This window comes from Ctenocephalides felis, unplaced genomic scaffold, assembly GCF_003426905.1.
Source record: "Ctenocephalides felis isolate EL2017-DRISC unplaced genomic scaffold, ASM342690v1 CF-g0.4_SCAFFOLD_03572, whole genome shotgun sequence".
Lineage (NCBI taxonomy): Eukaryota > Metazoa > Arthropoda > Insecta > Siphonaptera > Pulicidae > Ctenocephalides > Ctenocephalides felis.
In genome coordinates, this window is record NW_020539726.1 from 33,958,087 (window position 1) to 33,976,764 (window position 18,678).

General features: G+C 29.1%; 2 protein-coding genes across 2 annotated transcripts; both read right to left on the reverse strand.

Annotated features, from left to right (window-relative positions):
- Positions 1-1,305: 1,305 nt before the first annotated feature.
- LOC113388396 lies at positions 1,306-10,076 on the reverse strand. Its single transcript, XM_026625779.1, has 16 exons — positions 10,044-10,076; positions 9,867-9,971; positions 9,628-9,789; positions 9,468-9,548; positions 9,227-9,400; positions 9,021-9,144; positions 8,712-8,956; positions 8,475-8,558; positions 7,035-7,145; positions 6,565-6,762; positions 6,331-6,423; positions 6,084-6,266; positions 4,851-4,971; positions 4,534-4,784; positions 2,783-3,227; positions 1,306-2,710 (listed from the first exon to the last, which is right to left on the reverse strand). Exons 1-16 carry the CDS (start codon positions 10,074-10,076, stop codon positions 1,332-1,334), a joined length of 3,789 nt encoding a protein of 1,262 aa, XP_026481564.1. The 3' UTR covers positions 1,306-1,331.
- Positions 10,077-10,450: 374 nt separating this feature from the next.
- On the reverse strand, positions 10,451-14,180 carry LOC113388397. The gene is made up of 9 exons (XM_026625780.1): positions 14,132-14,180; positions 13,446-13,498; positions 13,268-13,378; positions 13,034-13,207; positions 12,897-12,965; positions 12,634-12,825; positions 12,440-12,563; positions 10,735-10,925; positions 10,451-10,609 (listed from the first exon to the last, which is right to left on the reverse strand). The coding sequence occupies exons 1-9, from the start codon at positions 14,178-14,180 to the stop codon at positions 10,451-10,453; spliced, it is 1,122 nt and encodes a 373-aa protein (XP_026481565.1).
- Between the last annotated feature and the right edge of the window lie 4,498 nt (positions 14,181-18,678).

Consider the following 18,678-nt stretch of genomic DNA (forward strand, 5'->3'; position numbering starts at 1 on the left):
CGTCGCGTCTTTGCTATGTGTACGAGATGCAAGCAGTAATATAAATATATATTGTACATTTTTTGGTTATTTTGTCATAAATTGCTTGATCGCCTTGTCTGGGTTTATTGTCACATGTCTGAGCGAACATTGCCGACGACAATTGCGGACTTTCCCTTTTGATTAAATATCATATGTCATATGTTTTAATTTATTAATATAGTGGCAATTGTGATGGCTGATAACTTTGTAAGAAATGATATTGATGATATTATTAATGTACATGAAATCTAATTCACCTGTCAAAATTGGTTTTAGATCAATCGGGAGAGTCCGCGTTTATCGTCGGCATTGTTCGCTCAGACATGTGACGTCACATACACTTCTATTTTTGAGCACTATTTACAACAGAATACATATAAAGACTAGAAGTACATATAGTGTCTATGTCTAAGACTACTTTTTTTTCCAAAAAGTTATTTATTTAGTTCTTCAATTATTATAATAGTGTTTTTTCTGAATACCTTGTCTAATTTGCATATTTCTAAAGTATTAGTCTTTAAACAATTTCTGTTGACATTGCGTTCGGGTTTTTTGTGTCACTACCACGATTATCAGTATCGATAAGATTATATATTATTATAAATTTTAATAATAAACAACCAATATATATATATATATGGCTGTATAATAATTACAAACAGCTGACGACATACGTGTTTGTCTTAAAAAATATGCATGAGAATAATCAATTTTTTATTGAGAATAAAATCAAAATTGTTAGTTTCAACATTTATTGAAAAATTGATGTTTTTACGTTTTGTACACATAAACATTCACATACACATATACTTTGGCCAAAATTGGCATCAAGCAATTCTTAATGTGAAATTAGAAGATTGGATTTTCTGAACAAAATATAAACTTTTCCGCGGGGTTGTTAAAAATGCATCAGGTTCGTTTCAGATGTTTTTATTTTGTTTGAAATGTTTATAAAATCATTTGTTCTTGTTCCTAAATCCAAACAAAGAAGTATGTCATTAACACATATTTATTTATACACAATCAATTTTACATCTAGAATAAATTAAATAAATATTATTACACTATATTTTGGTTTCGATAAATAATTTGTATACTGTTTCATGAAGAGGTGAATGCAATTGAATGAAAGTTTAATTTAATTTAGTGCTGGTTGAGCAACAGCTTCTTAATGGTTTTTGGTTATTCTGAAAATGCACTCTGGGATAATCACCAATGTGATAGCAATTGAAACTGTTAGTTAAGCAGTTTTCTCTAATTGCTGTCTTTTGTCGGATTATGGTATTTTATTGCTTTTTTGTAGTTGGCTCTCATAGTATTGTATCTTTCATAGTTTCCTCTCCGATTGCTTCTTGTTGTTGGTCTGAGATTCCATTGCCTGCTCTGGCTACATGTTCTTGATCTGAGATTCCATTGCCTGCTCTGGCTACTTGTTCTTGGTCTGAGATTCCATTGCCTGCTCTGGCTACTTGTTTTTGGTCTGAGATTCCATTGCCTGCTCTAGGTCCTTCTTGTGGGTCTGAGATTCCATTGCCTGCTCTAGGTCCTTCTTGTGGGTCTGATATTCCATTGCCTGCTCTGGCTACTTTTTCTTGATCTGAGATTCCATTGCCTGCCTTGGCTACTTGTTCTTGATCTGAGATTCCATTGCCTGCTCTAGGTCCTACTTCTGGGTCTGATATTTCATTGCCTGCTCTAGGTCCTTCTTGTGGGTCTGAGATTCCATTGCCTGCTCTAGGTCTTTCTTGTGGGTCTGAGATACCATTGCCTGCTCTAGGTCTTTCTTGTGGGTCTGAGATTCCATTGCCTGCTCTGGCTACTTGTTCTTGATCTGAGATTCCATTGCCTGCTTTGGCTACTTGTTCTTGATCTGAGATTCCATTGCCTGCTCTGGCTACTTGTTCTTGATCTGAGATTCCATTGCCTGCTCTGGCTACTTGTTCTTGATCTGAGATTCCATTTCCTGCTTTGGCTACTTGTTCTTGATCTGAGATTCCATTGCCTGCTCTGGCTACTTGTTCTTGATCTGAGATTCCATTGCCTGCTCTGGCTACTTGTTCTTGATCTGAGATTCCATTGCCTGCTTTAGATACTTGTTCTTGGTCTGATATACCATTGCCTGCTCTAGCTACTTGTTCTTGGTCTGAGATTCCATTGCCTGCTCTAGGTCCTTGTTGTGGGTCTGAGATTCCATTGCCTGCTCTGGCTACTTGTTCTTGGTCTGAGATTCCATTGCTTCGCCTAGGGTTTCTTGATCTTGCTCCATTTATCTCATCATCTATCGAAGCTTTGACAACTGGTAAAAATTTTTTGTGATCATTCACAGTCAGTTCTGCAATTGGATCTCGTAGTATTGTGTCTTTTAAATTTATATCTACTGCTCCATCCATCTCATCGTCTATTGAAGCTTTGATGAATGGCCAAGATTTTACGTTATCATTTACTGTGACTTCAGCAATTGGCTCTTGCAGTTCTTCATTTTTTCTCGATAGTTCATTACTTACTTTTGCAAATCCTTTTCGAAATAATGCTCCTTTTACATATGTATCTGCAGCTTCATCATCGTCATCATTTAGTGAAACTTGGATAAAGGGCGAAGATTTCATGTTATTATTGACTATTGGTTCACTCAATAATGTGTCGCTTGTTTCGTAAACTGCATATCTGGCTATTGGTTTTCGGCCTAAAACTATAAAATTCAGTACCAATTAATAAATATTTACCAAAACTTAATAATTCAAAGTAGAATTTTACCAATTACCTTCAAGTTTTTGTCCAAATGGAAAGGGCGTCGGACTTTCATCAAACACAATCGGTCCTTTAACAAATGAAGGAAAACCTGGTACCGGAGTTCCAGGAGCTGGTGTAGTTGTAGTCGTTGATGGTGTCGTTGGAGTTGTAGTCGGAGTTGTAGGAGAAGTTGGTGTATTTGTTGGAAATGGTGTCCTGGTATCACTCGTCGGAGGATATGTAGGACATTCAGTAGCTGAAGTAGGCCAACGTGTGGTCTCACTTGTTCCTGATGGAGTCGTACCGGATGGTGGCCTTGTTGAAATAGTTGCGCCTGGATTGCACTGTTCCTGAATTGTTTCGGTGCTGTATGTCAAGGCTTGGGTCAGGCGTACTAGTTCGTCTAAGGGGCAAAGCTCGGGACAATCTGATCGTTTTAGTGGATGGAAGTTGCGGTCACCATTTGTGTAGAAGAACTGGAAGTAAATTACATACAATTAAATTAGATTGAAGTAAAACTGTTTTGCTATTGTACGAGATGCCATTTAAGTTAAAAATAAATACAGCATATAACAATTTTGAATAATGTTCATCAGTAATATGGTAACACTCGTGATGCACACATTTATTAGTGTCAACAACCATTATACATATTTATATAATAATAATTTCTAAATTTATTATAGCATTAAAAATATTTATAATATTTAAAGACAATATTGCAATTAAAGTCATACTTTAAATACGACATGATCGGTTTGTCATTGTAATTAGCATTTAGAAATAAACCGTCATTAGAGAAATTTCAATAACACTAGCAATGAATAAACTGCAAAGATGTCTATCATGAAGTAAATCTGTATATAAATGATACACAGCTACACAAATTATTGTTGTGCTTGATCTCTTGTTTAGAGTAATAAATCTGAATATCAATTTATTCTTTACTATTTATAAAAATATGCAAATTTATAATACTTAATAGCCATCATAAACGAAAAACATGTAGACATCCACCAAAAATTCCAAAAGTGTCTGAGATATATTTCTGAAAAAGGTATATATTCGACATGTTAGAATAAAGCTGTACTGCTTTAATCTTTTTTAATATCTATAAAAATGCAGAGAATTATTATGTTAAACAACGCCTAAATAAATATTATTTTCGCAACTTCACTCATCATGTAATTGTGTTTGAAGAACTTCATGTAATTAAAATTAACAAACAATCATTGATTGCTTGTTTTTTTTTTAGTTTTTCGCTGGCGATACAGTTTCATTCTTTGAACAGTTGTTGTATTTATCTTGCATATAAAAATAATTTTCATTTTAATAACCTCAAAAATATCAACCACGAATAATACAAAGTACTTCAATAAACTTACATGTCTTACACGGCACAGATTTTTCATCGGCTTTATTATTTGCACTATAATTATTTATGGGGGAACGGGATAAAATTATTCTTCCGATACAGTCATTTTTTAAAAACTCAAGATTTGTACTAATATTTAACTTTAAAATGTAATGACATAAAACACCGATAAATGAACAATATGCTTCACGCTTTCGGTGACGTACGCACGTATAAAGTTACCCATAATAAGAAGCTTCGCACAAAAACGACCAATCACAATCGAACCCGTATAGAAATCATATCATCGAGAGCGAATTACTCTCATTTGACCTTGCCGTAACAATTTCCGTTGCATTTGTACGGATTTACACCCATGTCGCGTCTAAAGAAGTTTTATATTAGATTTTATGCATCCTAATACTTACTTTGACAAAATGTTCTCCACTTGATACTGATCTGTGCAGTTCTATGGCAAGTGCTGCTGTAAATTCTGGGATGTGTGTGGGTACTCTAAATCCACGTCTGTCTATAAATCCACCAGATCCGGCTAAGGCAGCATATAAAGGAACTAGTGTTGTTTCGTGACCAGAGTATACAAACATTTTGCGTTCCTTGAGATTATCTGCATTTCTTGCTTTGGCTTTGGAGTCGTCTAATATTTTCTTCAAAATTACTCCTAAAAATACGGATAATTAAGACAACATATTTTACCATTGGATATGTTGTCAAGATTTATTTGTACCTGCTCCAAATCGTTTCTGAATGTCATTATGGAACATGGATTGGAAGACAAGATCTGTGTACTCGTTGATATCATTCCAGTTGTCGGATACCCAAGTTGGCTTCTCAATACCAGCAGCTTCCTAATTAGGGTTTATACAAAAACCGACATTTCAGAAAACCGGTTTTGGAATTTTAATTTTACTAAAAAACCGGTTTTAACCGGTTTTCGAATTTTATATAGAAAATAAATTTTTGCTCGAATATTCTGTTATTTATCCGCAAAATTAGTGTAATTTAGAGCAGTATTTGACTGAATTTATTTATTGTTCAATTTTATAGATAGTAAACAAAATTATTTTAATTTTAATTAGTAGAACTAAAAAATTATAGTTTACCTTAATTAAATAACTTTGAAAATAATTATTCGTTATTCATGCATCATTTTCACATATAAACATGAAAACATTTTTATGATAGTAAAAGGAAAGTTTGCGAATAAATAAAAATAATACATTTTTAAATAAAAAAATGCATTAAATTAAAAAAATGTATATGTTGATACATACTTGTTAATATCAAGTTTAGTTTTAAAACCAATTAAGCTAAACTCGGGTATTGTCTGTTCCGAAATATTTTAATTAATTAATTTTAAACATTCTAATTGTTTTTTTGTTTATTAAAATATGATTTCAAAAAACTGAGAACGTCTATCGAATTGCTACTTCTTGTTCTTTGATTACTCACAATATTTTTTGAAATAGAAAATACTGTCATACTTGCGACCAAATTATGCTTAATTGTTTTTAAAGCCTGATATAATAATTCTGAGTTTTTTGTTCTTTAATTTGTGACTTCTAGGGTTTAAAACTATTTTTAAGTTTGAGTAGATGAAGTTACTTCTTCAAGAAGAAGTCACACTGATTTAAATTAATATATACACTGGTATAGAAATCTAAATTAATAAATACAAAACCTTTCTGGGAATCTTTGCAGACTGATAAGATATCAAATGCTATTGAACCGATATGATTTCAAGAATCAAAACGCTTTCATCTATCTTTTATATTTGGCTATATTTGTCATTTTACATTTATACAGTGAAAACCGACATTTTTCACTAAAAACCGGTTTTTGAATCCTATATTTTCCGCCAAAAAAACGGTTTTTGAAAACCGACAAACCCTATTCCTAATAGATATCCATAATTTTGATTATCATTAGTAGTGAAAATTTTATTTCTGTAATTTATTACCTGGGTTTCATACAAAGTTCTCAACGTCCAGACTTCAATTGGAGACTTGATCTCTTTTCCTGTATTTGCTGACAAAACTTGCATCAATCTGTGATATCTTGAAAATTTGTCCTGGAACTCCTGTGAATTTTGTACACGTGATGTCTCGTTGAAGAATGCTGGGCAGTTTGCCCACAAGTTGACCTAAGAAATAGACAATAATAATAAATCTTTGGATCTGTTTATTGTAAGTTTGAGTTAAATTTACCGCCAAATTTAATTTTTCATCTGGAACATATGTGACAGGTCTCCATAGAGATGCCAGTTCTGGTTCTCTGCATCTTCTTCCATTGCAACCCCTCTAAAAGGTAAAGGATTATTTTCAGAAATTCTTATTTTTTTTCCAAATGTTGACATATAAAGATGAATATTGGGGAGAGTGTAATTAGAGACAATAAACGAGTAATTAGACATAAGGTACTTAGGAATTATTTTTTTTTACCTCTCTGCCCCATTGTTGTTCTTGTGCAGGTGGCAAAAGACCTGCCAGGTATGCCAGGGCACTCGCTCTGGTTCTAGGATATTCTGTAGTAAATGTCCTTACAGTTTCATAAGTTGGCATATTGAAAACTCCTTGAAATAAGTCACTGTATTTGCTTCGGACTGCTTCACCGAGTTTGAACATGTGCAGGACACCATCCTAATGGAAATTTGATGAAATATTTTTTTAAGCAAAACTTTGATATTAAGGAATTGCAATCGTTTATGATATTTAATTTTAATTTAGCAACTGATATAATTCCTTGTTTGAAATTTGATTAGTTAGGTGCTTTGATTGCCTTTTGCCTTGATTGTTTCAGTAGCTGTTAATATTTAATGGATGATAAGTTTTCTAAATTTTCTATTTATCATGGACGATAAATTTTTAGTTAATTTTTTTAAATTTATTATATCTGATTTTTTCCAACTTACATTAGTCAAGTGTCCTTTTCCAATAGGGTACCATGTTTTATTAACATTTTCATAATTAGGAAAAGCGTTCATTTCCAAATCATCAGGAGTACGGTCTCCATGTCTGTACATCTAAAGAAAAAAATATATTTTTATATGGTCAATTAATATATTAATTAACTTATTTAGTGAATGACAGTATTTTCTTAATTTATTAAACTTAGACGAGGATTTTTGCAATTTTTTGCTAATTTTAATTCTGAACATATAAACAGTTGCTTTGGGAAGTTGATAAGGATTTATTATTTTAAATACATATATCAATTTTAATTTCATTTTATAATGAGTTCTTTTATTTTGGTTGTTATATATGTATACTTCTCTACACTTAAAAAATTGTTTGTAATTTTTTATTCCATAAGAAAACTTAGATTAAAATATGCATTAATTTTATTTCAATGAAATGAATTTCAAAAATTCTTTTAAACTAATAAAATTTAAATTCGTTTCGAATACACTTCATTTATATTTTTGTCATAGTATATATTTAAAAATAGATTTTTCTCATATATAAATATTTTAAAAATTATTTAAACTTATAAAATTTGAATTCGTTTTGTATATACATAATAAATTTTTGTGTATTATTATATTGTAATTTTTTTGTTGTTTACCAAATGTACTAATTTAATAGTCGTAGAACGCCTAGCACTCCGTCCATGCACTTCTAAACTAAAACTATAAACTACAACTAAAATTATTAGCAATATTCTCATTTTTAATTATCTAAAAATTCACTTATATTTAAATCCATTTATCATCTGAATAATTTCTCATTTCGTGTATTTATACTAACAGTTTTTATCTCCTAGATAATATAATTATGATGTTATCGTCGTTCGAGATTTGTAGATCTGAGTTATCCAAATATAAACTAAGCCTAGTGTAATAATTATGGATAATTATTTTTAAATTTTGTATTTGGTGGAAAAATCTGGGTCGTTATGTGGCTTTATCCTTGAGCTAGATGCTAGTTCTGAAAATTTTTGGTAATCCAGGGATTTGTGGTGAATGAATGAATTGATGAAAATAACACTGTGTACTGGTGGCCTAGTTTTGAATTTAAATAGTATTTTTATTTGAAATTTATAATGATTTCTAGTTGTATAGAGATTTCTAGTTGTATAGAGACTCACCATATATAAGTTATTAAGAATAATAAGTTTTAAACTACATTGCAGTACAATTTCGGTAATAAAATAAAGGCAATTTTATAAATTTTACACACAGCCTGAAAAAAAAAACAAATAAATGACACTCATTTTTATTCACAAGATGGTCTTATAATATAAGAATATACCAATGAATATATGCTATATTTTATATGAATCAAACAATATTTTTATAATACGGTTAATTTTGGCATTTGTTAGAATTCTTTGTAATTGGGCCGGTAGTGACCATATATTGTAACCATTCACAACGTTTGCAGTTATTCAAATGAAGTTGTTGAGGTCTTTCTTCATCAGGATCCCAATATAAAAGCTTTAAATAAAAAAATATATATCAGTTGAATATTCTATACATATGATGTTTTAAGTCTTATGTATTAATTATTCACAATTTAGATACAAAATTTATTTTTAAAATGTTGATGAGTAAATCTTTATATCAATTTATTATATTGTTTTCTATCACCTTAAAGAATTTATGTCTGGTTGATGACTCTGTATGTAATTCTCCTATGATCATTGCTCCATTCTTTGGCCATCCAAATGGTTTATCTTCGTCACAAATTTTAAAATTTTTATCGCCTCCTAATCCTGCTACTATTGCTGCAAAACTCATTTCTTCAGCAGCAAATATCCTCATTTTTGGACCAGCATCATGAGGCCTCGTGCGAAACTTATCGAGTGAATTAACAAATTCTTTCACATATTTACCTAATAATAATTTAAAAATGAAAAACCAAATGATATTTTGCATGGAATTAAAATAAAATATTACCCGAAGAAAGTTGCTTCAGTTCGACTGTTTTGGAGAATGTTCTTATATAGGTGTCCACATATTCTTTCATATCTAACAAATCATCATAAGTTAACCAATTTGGGAGTTCTTTATTATCATTTTTCTAGTTAAAAATTAAAATTGTTGTATTAATTATTAAGACACTTATATGTGTTTAATTTAATTACTTAATTAATATTACTTACTAAAGATAGAAAGTGGTTATACAGTTTCCACATATCTTCATCTTTAACTTGTGGAAAATGTTCTTGTACTTTGCTTTTCAATGCAGAATATGTTGTATTTGCTCCACCGAGGTATGTTTTTACTTTTTCAGAAAATAATTGTTTACAATTGTCGGTATCATAAAAAGCCTTCAACTTTTTTAAAAATACCATGACTATTGATATTCTTATTTTGTTAAATTGAAAAATGTTTTTTACTTACTGCTTTTTCGTAAGATTCGTGTATTTTAGTCTTATTATAATCTTTTGGCTTCCAGTCTTTTTTCAAACTTCCATCACGGCTCTGAAATATTAGTGAAAGACCAAATAAAATTTGGTAAAAATAAACATCATGCACTTTATCTTATTTTATAAGGTGATACCTGACCAAGAAAACCAGCTTGAAGTAAATTAGCACTTAAAAGAGATCTTGGGTTGTCCATTGCCGTAACATTGATATTCTTGCTATCGTGAATCCCTTCAAGAATTTTTGAATAATGTCGTTTCAACCTAGCACCCATTATATACATTTGTTCTTTTCCTTTCTAGTAGAAAAGTGTATAAATATTAAGAAAAATCAAATTTAGCGTGCATTTGATTAATGTTCTATAAATATACTAACACTAGTTAAGTGGCCTTTTACATTGTTATCATTTACTGTTTTTTGCAATTCTTGAATATTTTTATAAAATTCAGGTAATGGCTCATGCTTCCCAGTATTAGCTACCTAAAAATAATCCAAATATAATCCCTATTATTATATAAATTTATTTTATAAAATATTTAACTTTATATTTACCACATAAACTGCAGATAGAAAACCTTCACGCATTTGTGCATTTGTTAAATCAGCTAAGGCAAATATTAAAAATAAAAAACAACTTGCTTTCATTATAAATGAATTTATTTATTCATAGGCAAACTGTAATTAATAAAACTAAATATTATACCAGGCGCTTTTGAAGCTTTAAAAAGTCCAAGTTCAAGATATATATTTAAATATTAATAACTAAATAATATTATGTTTGTTTACCGAAATTTTGAAAACGTTGTGAAATTTATTTGGATTCCGAAATTGTTGTTGTCAAATTTTTTGGTATTCGAAAATAAAACACGAAATTAAAGTTGTTTTGGAAATAAAATTAACATTTAGTTATTTCTTAATATTTACATATAGTAATAAATTATTTGTTTACAAAATTGTAATTATTTGTTATTCAAGGGTACTCCACAATTTTCTAGTTCCCTATTTTTAATGATTATCCCTCCAAGGAGTTGTTGAAATTGATCCAAGGGGCAACCCTCATTACAATATTTGTATTTTAATTCTTGAGGAGCATCTGATCCAAAATTCCAAAACAAAACCTAAAAAATAAAATATAATAAAAAAAAAAATTATGACCTTTTTATGTGGTCTCATTTTTACCTTGACATAATGTTTCGACCCGTCATGGTTTTTATGCAGTTCTAATATTAAGGCATTAAATTGCACCAGGTTTAGGGACTACTGCAAAATCTTCTCCACATTTAGTACTTGCTGTTGTTTTGGCTGATGTTAATGCTGAAATTGAGGCAGCGACTATAATTTCTGAAGCACACAATAATTCTAACCTTGGTTCATTATTGTTCCTTTCAGTAGATTTTTGCTGGAACTTATCCAATACCATATTAGCGTATACACCTATTTTAATAGAAATATACATGAGCAAAAAATAAATTACGTGAATATTTATTTTATTGGTAAAAATGCTTTTTTGATTTTCGAATAAGTTCTACCAAAAATATATGATGAATCAATGATGACTTAACGAAATTCACACCTTATACGAGGTGTGTTCAAAAAGTACCCGGAATTTTTAAATTTCGCGGGTTGGAGTGTCTGATTGTCAAAATTTTTTATTGTGTTGGTATACATGCCCCTAAAGTATGATGAAATTTTCAGCTATATTCACTGTTTACTTTGTCTGTGGTAGTCGCTAAGGTTCGACGTGTTTTCTGAGCTCGGCGATTTTTACAATGGAAGAATTGAAAAGTCAAAGAATTTGTATTAAATTTTGCGTAAAAAATGAAATAAAGTGTAACAAAGTGTGTGAAATGTTACAAAAAGCCTATGGTGAGTCTGCTATGAAAAAAACAAGTTTCCAAGATGGCCGCGAAGGCGTTGAAGATGACGAACGCTCGGTCGACCCAGCACGTCAACAAACGATGAAAATGTGAAAGAAGTGGAAAAAATGGTTATGAATGATCGCCGAATCACAATTAGAGAAGTTGCTGATGAAGTTGGCATATCAATGGCTCATGTCATAACATTTTTTCAAATGTTTTGGGCATGAAACGAGTGGCAGCAAAATTCATTCCAAAACTGCTAAATTTTGACCAAAAAAGCAATCGCATGAACATCGCTCAAGAGCTGTTAAATGACGTCAACAACGATCCAAGTTTGCTTGAAAGGGTCATAACTGGTGATGAAACATGGGTGTACGGTTATGATGTCGAAACCAAAGCCCAATCGTCCCAATGGAAGAGCCCAGGTGAGCCAAGACCGAAAAAAGCACGTCAAGTTCGATCGAATGTCAAGGTTTTGCTTACTGTTTTCTTTGATTATAACGGCATAGTGCATCAAGAGTTCTTACCACAAGGTCGTACGGTTAATAAGGAGTATTACCTTGAAGTGATGCGACGTTTGCGTGAAGCAATCCGAAAAAAAACGCTCCGATTTATGGAAAAACAATTCATGGCTGTTGCACCACGATAACGCACCTGCTCACTCGTCGTTGCTTGTTCGTAATTTTTTGGCCAAAAACAATACCGTAGTCATGCCCCAACCCCATATTCACCAGATATGGCTCCGTGTGACTTTTTCCTATTCCCAAAGTTGAAGAGACCCATGAAAGGACGGCGGTTTTCCTCGATTGAAGAAAATCGCTGAGAGTGTTCAAGGACATATCAAAAAGTGAATATCAAGGGTGCTTCGAAAATGGAAAAAAACGCTGGCATAAGTGTATTATATCTGGGGGGGACTACTTTGAAGGGGACCACATTAATGTAGACGAATAATAAATATTTTTTGAAAAAACGAAAATTCCGGAAACTTTTTGAACAGACCTCGTATTAATAATATAATTAAAATAATTGAACTAGTACAAAATTAGCCTTTAAAGACATTTTTTTCGTTATTCAGTAAATTATTTATACCTCCTGAAATCTGTGTGATGTAACTACCGGAAAATAAAATCTTCATGAATAATCTGTCACTGTCATCCATGTCTAATAACATATCTTCTGTTAGCCATTCTGGCAATTCTTGACCAGAAAAACGCTGTAATTAATTATTCTTATATATATCTTAATATGTGATATTTAATATTTTATACAGTTCTTGTTCTTACCATGCTTTTATAATAATCATTTATTTTCCACATATGTTGTGGTTGAATTCCTCCACGTGACACTTTCAAATTTTCGGCTATTTTATTTCTGGTACCATAATAAGGGCGAAAGGATGAAAAATTATTCCCTATATTTTGCTGCAACGACCAGGGCATTCTGCATTCATTATCATTACTGTAGAAGTAACTTAACTGAAAAATAACATCATTTATTTGTAGAGCATCCTTTATTTTTCATTATTCAAAATTTAATTGTTACTAACAAGAGTGTCATTTATAGTTGTCATTGAACTTGATGATGAATGCTTTCCATCTATGCTTTTCTTGAAATCCTTAAGTTAAATTAGAATAAATTTAGTTGATGGTATTAAAAAATTGTAAACAAAATTAGTAAACTTGCATGTTTAAAAATTCCATCTGCAACCAATTTAGCACTTTCTTCACAAGCTTTGTGTTTTGTGGATTCAATGTGTACTTGATTTTTGTTGGTTTCTTGGTTGTTTGTGCCAAATATTTGTTTTTGATACCATCTTCTCAGTTTGATACCAAAAGTATACATATCTTCTTTTCCTTCCTAAATATATGAGAAATTTTATTTATTGTAGTTAAAATTTAGGTTTACAATTTATGTTACCTGTGCTAAATCGTTAACATTGTACGGCTCCAACTCGAATTTACCTCTTCGTTTAAGAAATTCAAAAAATGTAGTATTATCTATAGGTGGTTGTTTACCATTTCGAAATATCTAGAGAAAATATAAACAATGTTTAAGTAAATCTTGCTTATGACTTCTAAATTTTAATAAATCTTACCACTTTTGCTAACAACAATGTAGTATTTGATGGTACATTGTCTTTTGCTCGCACTAAACCAAAAATAAATATTAAAGTCACAAGAAAATTCATTATTAAAAATAGCCGATTTAGATTCTTTTTTACAATTTTCGTTTTAAATTCCTAATGATATTTTATATTATTATCGTACACTGTTTTTGTAACAAATAACGACTAATATCGACTTGTAGAAAATTTGTTATTAATTATATGTTACGAAATGTTACGTGTATTATATTGAATACAGTTATAGTTTTTACTCTATCTTCACTATTTATAAATACTTTTCCTATTTTCCTGTTTTTTTTCGGTTCTTGAATAATTATTTAAAAATTGTATGTATATGTACAAGAAGGTACTCTACTTGTACTTGCTTGGAAGTGAATGTTAAATAAGTTATGAATGGTTCTTTCTTTGAATTTTTATATTTTAGTTATATAAAATAATTTGCCATTATTCTAAACAAGTAAAGAATATACACAAACTAGTAATCTTTTTGGGACATTTATTTAAAATATATACATTGGTATTGGATAAATATATTTAATGCAAAATTTATATTTCAAAATTATACGAGGTGCAAAAAATAACAAAAAAAAAAACAAAAATTTAATTTGCGAGCAAATTTATTTATTAAAACAAAATGTGAAGAGTAATTCTTATACAATGGAATTTCTCTTGACTAGAGCTTGTATTAGGGATTTTTGTTGTCATAGTTAATCATAAAAAAGTTGGAAAATTATATTAAATCTTGTTATTACAATAACAATATAATAATTTAATCAATAGGTTTTCCGCAACCATCCAAGTATTCATAATCAGATGTAGTAGCATCTTTCAGCATTTTCTCAAAATTTTCCAAAGTGCATCCATTTTTACATGAATTATTTTTTATTTCTTTTGGTTCATCTGCATTAGAGTTCCAATGTAAAACCTACAATAAATCATATTTAAAAAAATTAAGAAGAACTACAATTAAATTATTGACATGGGACATATTTACGTAATAAATAAAATAAGTAAAAAGACAGTCAATAAATGAGGATAATAAATAAAAAAAATAAATGAGGAAATTCACTCTCAACATTTTCTAGTTGGTGGATTATTTTTTTAATACTTACGAGATTATTACATTTAATTAGTTTTTTTTTTAATAGTCGACTTACTTTGACATAATGTTGTTTTTGGCGTTCATGTAGTTCTACAATTATTGCTGTCCCATGTTTTGGTACTATCATGTCGAATTTATTTCCACAAATATTACTTTCTGGGTAAGTTAAAGTAGCAATAACTGCAGCAACTATTAATTCATCAGCACACAATAATTGAAGATGATGTTGACCATTTTGTTTTGAATTTTTCTTTATTTTAAAATATATTTATTACCTGCTGATAGTTTTCTGGCATATGCATATTTGAATAAGAATTGCATTTAATTTATTGCTTTCTTCCATATCTAACATCATAGATTCAGTTAACCAATTTGGTAAATCTTTACCTCCAAAACGCTGTATAGATATAAATTTATGGGTTACTATTTTTAGTTTATAAGGTACAATTGTATAATTTTTTTTTGACTTACCAGGGCTTGATAATATTCATACATTTTCCACATATGCTGGGGTTTTATGGGATGAGAATCATGGGATAATCTTAAATATGGATTATCAGGTTGTTTAAGATCAAGATTATTTCCTAATGTGTCTCTTGTGTTGTAAAATGGTCTGAATTTAAGAAAGTCACGTTTAACATCCTCAAGCATTTCTTTAAAAGGTTCACAAGTATTATTTCCATATATTTGGTTAAACTATAATAAATAAATAAATAGAAAATGTATGTTTAATAATATAGATTTTATCTAAATTTTATTTAATGCTTACCGAATTATCAGCTGGAGATATTTCAGATGCTGTTGAATTTTTTTTATATTCCTAAAATATAGAGATATTATATGAAGACATCAGATTTGCACATTTTGATTTGGTCTTTAAGTTAATTAGTTTACAAACTACTTATAAATTTAAATTTTTTTTTAGCGAGAATAATATCTGACTTAGATCATTTTTATTATTTTTGAATCAAATCATATTTCAATACCTTTTTCAGTAATCCTGCTTTAACTAAAGAGGCACTTTTTTACAACTTTCTTGAGATATTGATTCAATTTTTATTTTATTTTCTCGTGGATCTTGATTATTAAATAAACTATTTTTATACCACCTTGGATTTTGATACCAAGATTGTACATATCAATTTTTCCTTCCTGTAATAATTTTGAAGTATTAATTATGGTTTCTATAATAAGTTGTTAATAAAAACTTATTTTATAATTACATCTGTTAAATCATTCATTTTGAACGGTTGCATTTCAAATGGTTTTTCAATCTATTATTTTTATTAAATGAATCAAATTCTTTCTGATCTGGAGGAGATTGTTTTCCATTGCGAAATATCTGAAAAGTAGGTTAATTTTCTAATGAAGTATATTCAGTTTAATTCATTTTAATTTTATATTTAATTATATTATATTTATACTTTTTAGACATTCATCTATTCATTCTATTTAGACAAATATATTTGCTATAAAAAGAACATAAAATTTATGAAAAATTAAAGCAATTACGTTGTGTATTTAAGGGAGAGTTTTATAATCAAAAGCAATATTTTTGTGTATAAATAAATTAATCTGAACCTCTAAAATATTTGATAAATAAATAATTAAATTTATAATACATTTTTTAAGTATAACCAATAAATCAATGTGAAATTATTTTTACCACTTTGGCCATCAATAATGTAGAATTTTCTGCTCCCTGACTCGTTAAAATATTTATGCCTAATATTTCTAGACAACAGAAAAATATTAATTTGGATTTCATTTTCCAAAGGTTTCACAGATATTATATTATATTATTTTCACAAAGATATTATTATATATTAATTATAAAAGTATTTTCGAAAATTGTGCATTTATGCAATACCAAATATGTAAACAACTAAGTATTTCCAAAAAAATACCGAAGCAAAAAGTATTATCAATTTTTATTATTGCTGTTGAAATAGTAGCATTGTGTATACATAAATATTACAAAATTTGTTGTTTTTTATTTTGACGATTTTTAACACTAAATATTTGATGATACCTTGTATTTTTTTAATTAAACCAAAAATGTTTGATATTTTAAAATTTTTACATTATATTTTCATAATTGATATTATACCTACTTTAATAATATAATATTAAATTGAAATAATGTCATAATATGATAAAACCGACTGTTGAAAAATCATGTAAATTAATTTCCCATTGTTTTTTCAAACGTGGCGGCATGTTCGAGCCTCACAAATAATTTCTTATAACTAGCTTAGTACCTATACTAGGGTAGGAAATTATTTTATTATGTCAGTTAGAGGAAGATGTATTAAAAAAATTTGCGAGGCTCGAACACCGACTATTAGGCAAAAAGTAGATCTTTAATCTTTAAAATAATTGCAAGTAAGACACTTTATCTATTTTGAAAATGCTATCAATACTAATCTCGTAGCAAGCACTTTGGTCAGCTTGATATCAAGCAATAGTGATGCCAGATATTCACTTTAGTTTATAGATCTTAAATATGACATCAAGTGAAAATAACTTTTCAGTTACATCTTTTGAAAATTTCTTAGCTTTTGAGAAAATAAAATTATATAGGGCCATGTAAGACGATATTATTTTGAAAAAATTATATATAGGACCATATATGTGGGATATAAAGAATAGTCTTATGAAGTTATTTGTTCTGATATTATCGTGGAGATTGGCATGTTAAAATTTAAATCCACATAGTAAATATCGAAAAAATTTTTGCAACATATTTTATTTTATATTTATATAACAGTGAAAAATGTTTCAAAATTATTCAAACTTCACTTTTTACAATATACGCTATTTTGCAATTTGTCTTTTGTTATTGCAGTATTTTTCAACATATTTTTGAACATTTCAAAAGTACATTCCCATTACTGCATTCAGCATATTTATTTGTTTTGGTTCATCTGCATCAGGATTCCACAGAAACACCTGACAGGGCAAAAATTAAAATTTAATACCAAATTTTAAGGGCTCAAATTATTAATTACAGTAAATTTTAAAAACACTTTAGTGTGATATAATTTTTCCTACACTTACTTTTACATAATATTCATTATTTTCTTATGAAGTTCTGCTATCAAAGCAGTTCATGTTTTACGACTCGATATCAATAGTTCTGTCGCAAATACTGGTTTTGAATTTGTTAGAGCTGATATTGCTGTAGCCACTATTATTTCTTGAGCACATAATAATTGAAGTACATTTTGATTATTATTGATTTGACATCTTTTTCTCAAATTCTTCTAAATTAAATTGGCGAATACTCCTCCTGAAGGAAAAAATCAGTGGGTTAAAAATTTCATGGAAACAAAATTATAAATAGATTCTTGAATATACACAAAATACATTTGACATACTTTGGTAACAAAAGCCTTGTAAATTAATATTTTATTTATTTGACATATTTTAGATATTTTGATCGAAACTTTCGTAAAACCTTCGGAGAATGATTAAAGGTTTCTTACTCGATGGTGCAATTTTATCTGTACTGCGTTTTTATATCAAATACTCTTAACTTTTCTATTTCTATACCAGATTTATGTACTCTTTTCTAATCTTCTATACTATTATTAGATACTATTATTTAAAAAAATTAAAATCATAAATCTTACCACCAGATGTATACTAATAAAATCCCATTTAAGAAAACTCTTTCATAAATAATTTGTTGCTCTTTCCATATCAAACATCATATTTTCAGTCAACCAATCTGGTAATAGAGTTTTTTCAAATCTCTAAAATAATTAACTATTATACATTTTATTTATTATTACTCGATATTTATTATATATTTTTAGAACTTTTCTAAGTATCAAATATTCATGTAAGAAATTTTAAGAAGTCATAAATAAACATTTATACAATTTTCAAATGTGTCTGTTCAAATGATACATGTAATATATTTAGGATTTGATGAATTTGATACGAAAGTACACCTTAAAAACTTAATAATTTTGATTGAACTATTATTTCTAAGTAAGTAACTAATTTTTTTTACCTTTGCTTGAAAATATTCATATATTTTCCAAATATGTTGGGATTGATCGGATGGGATCAGGAGAGTTACTTGCAATTGGA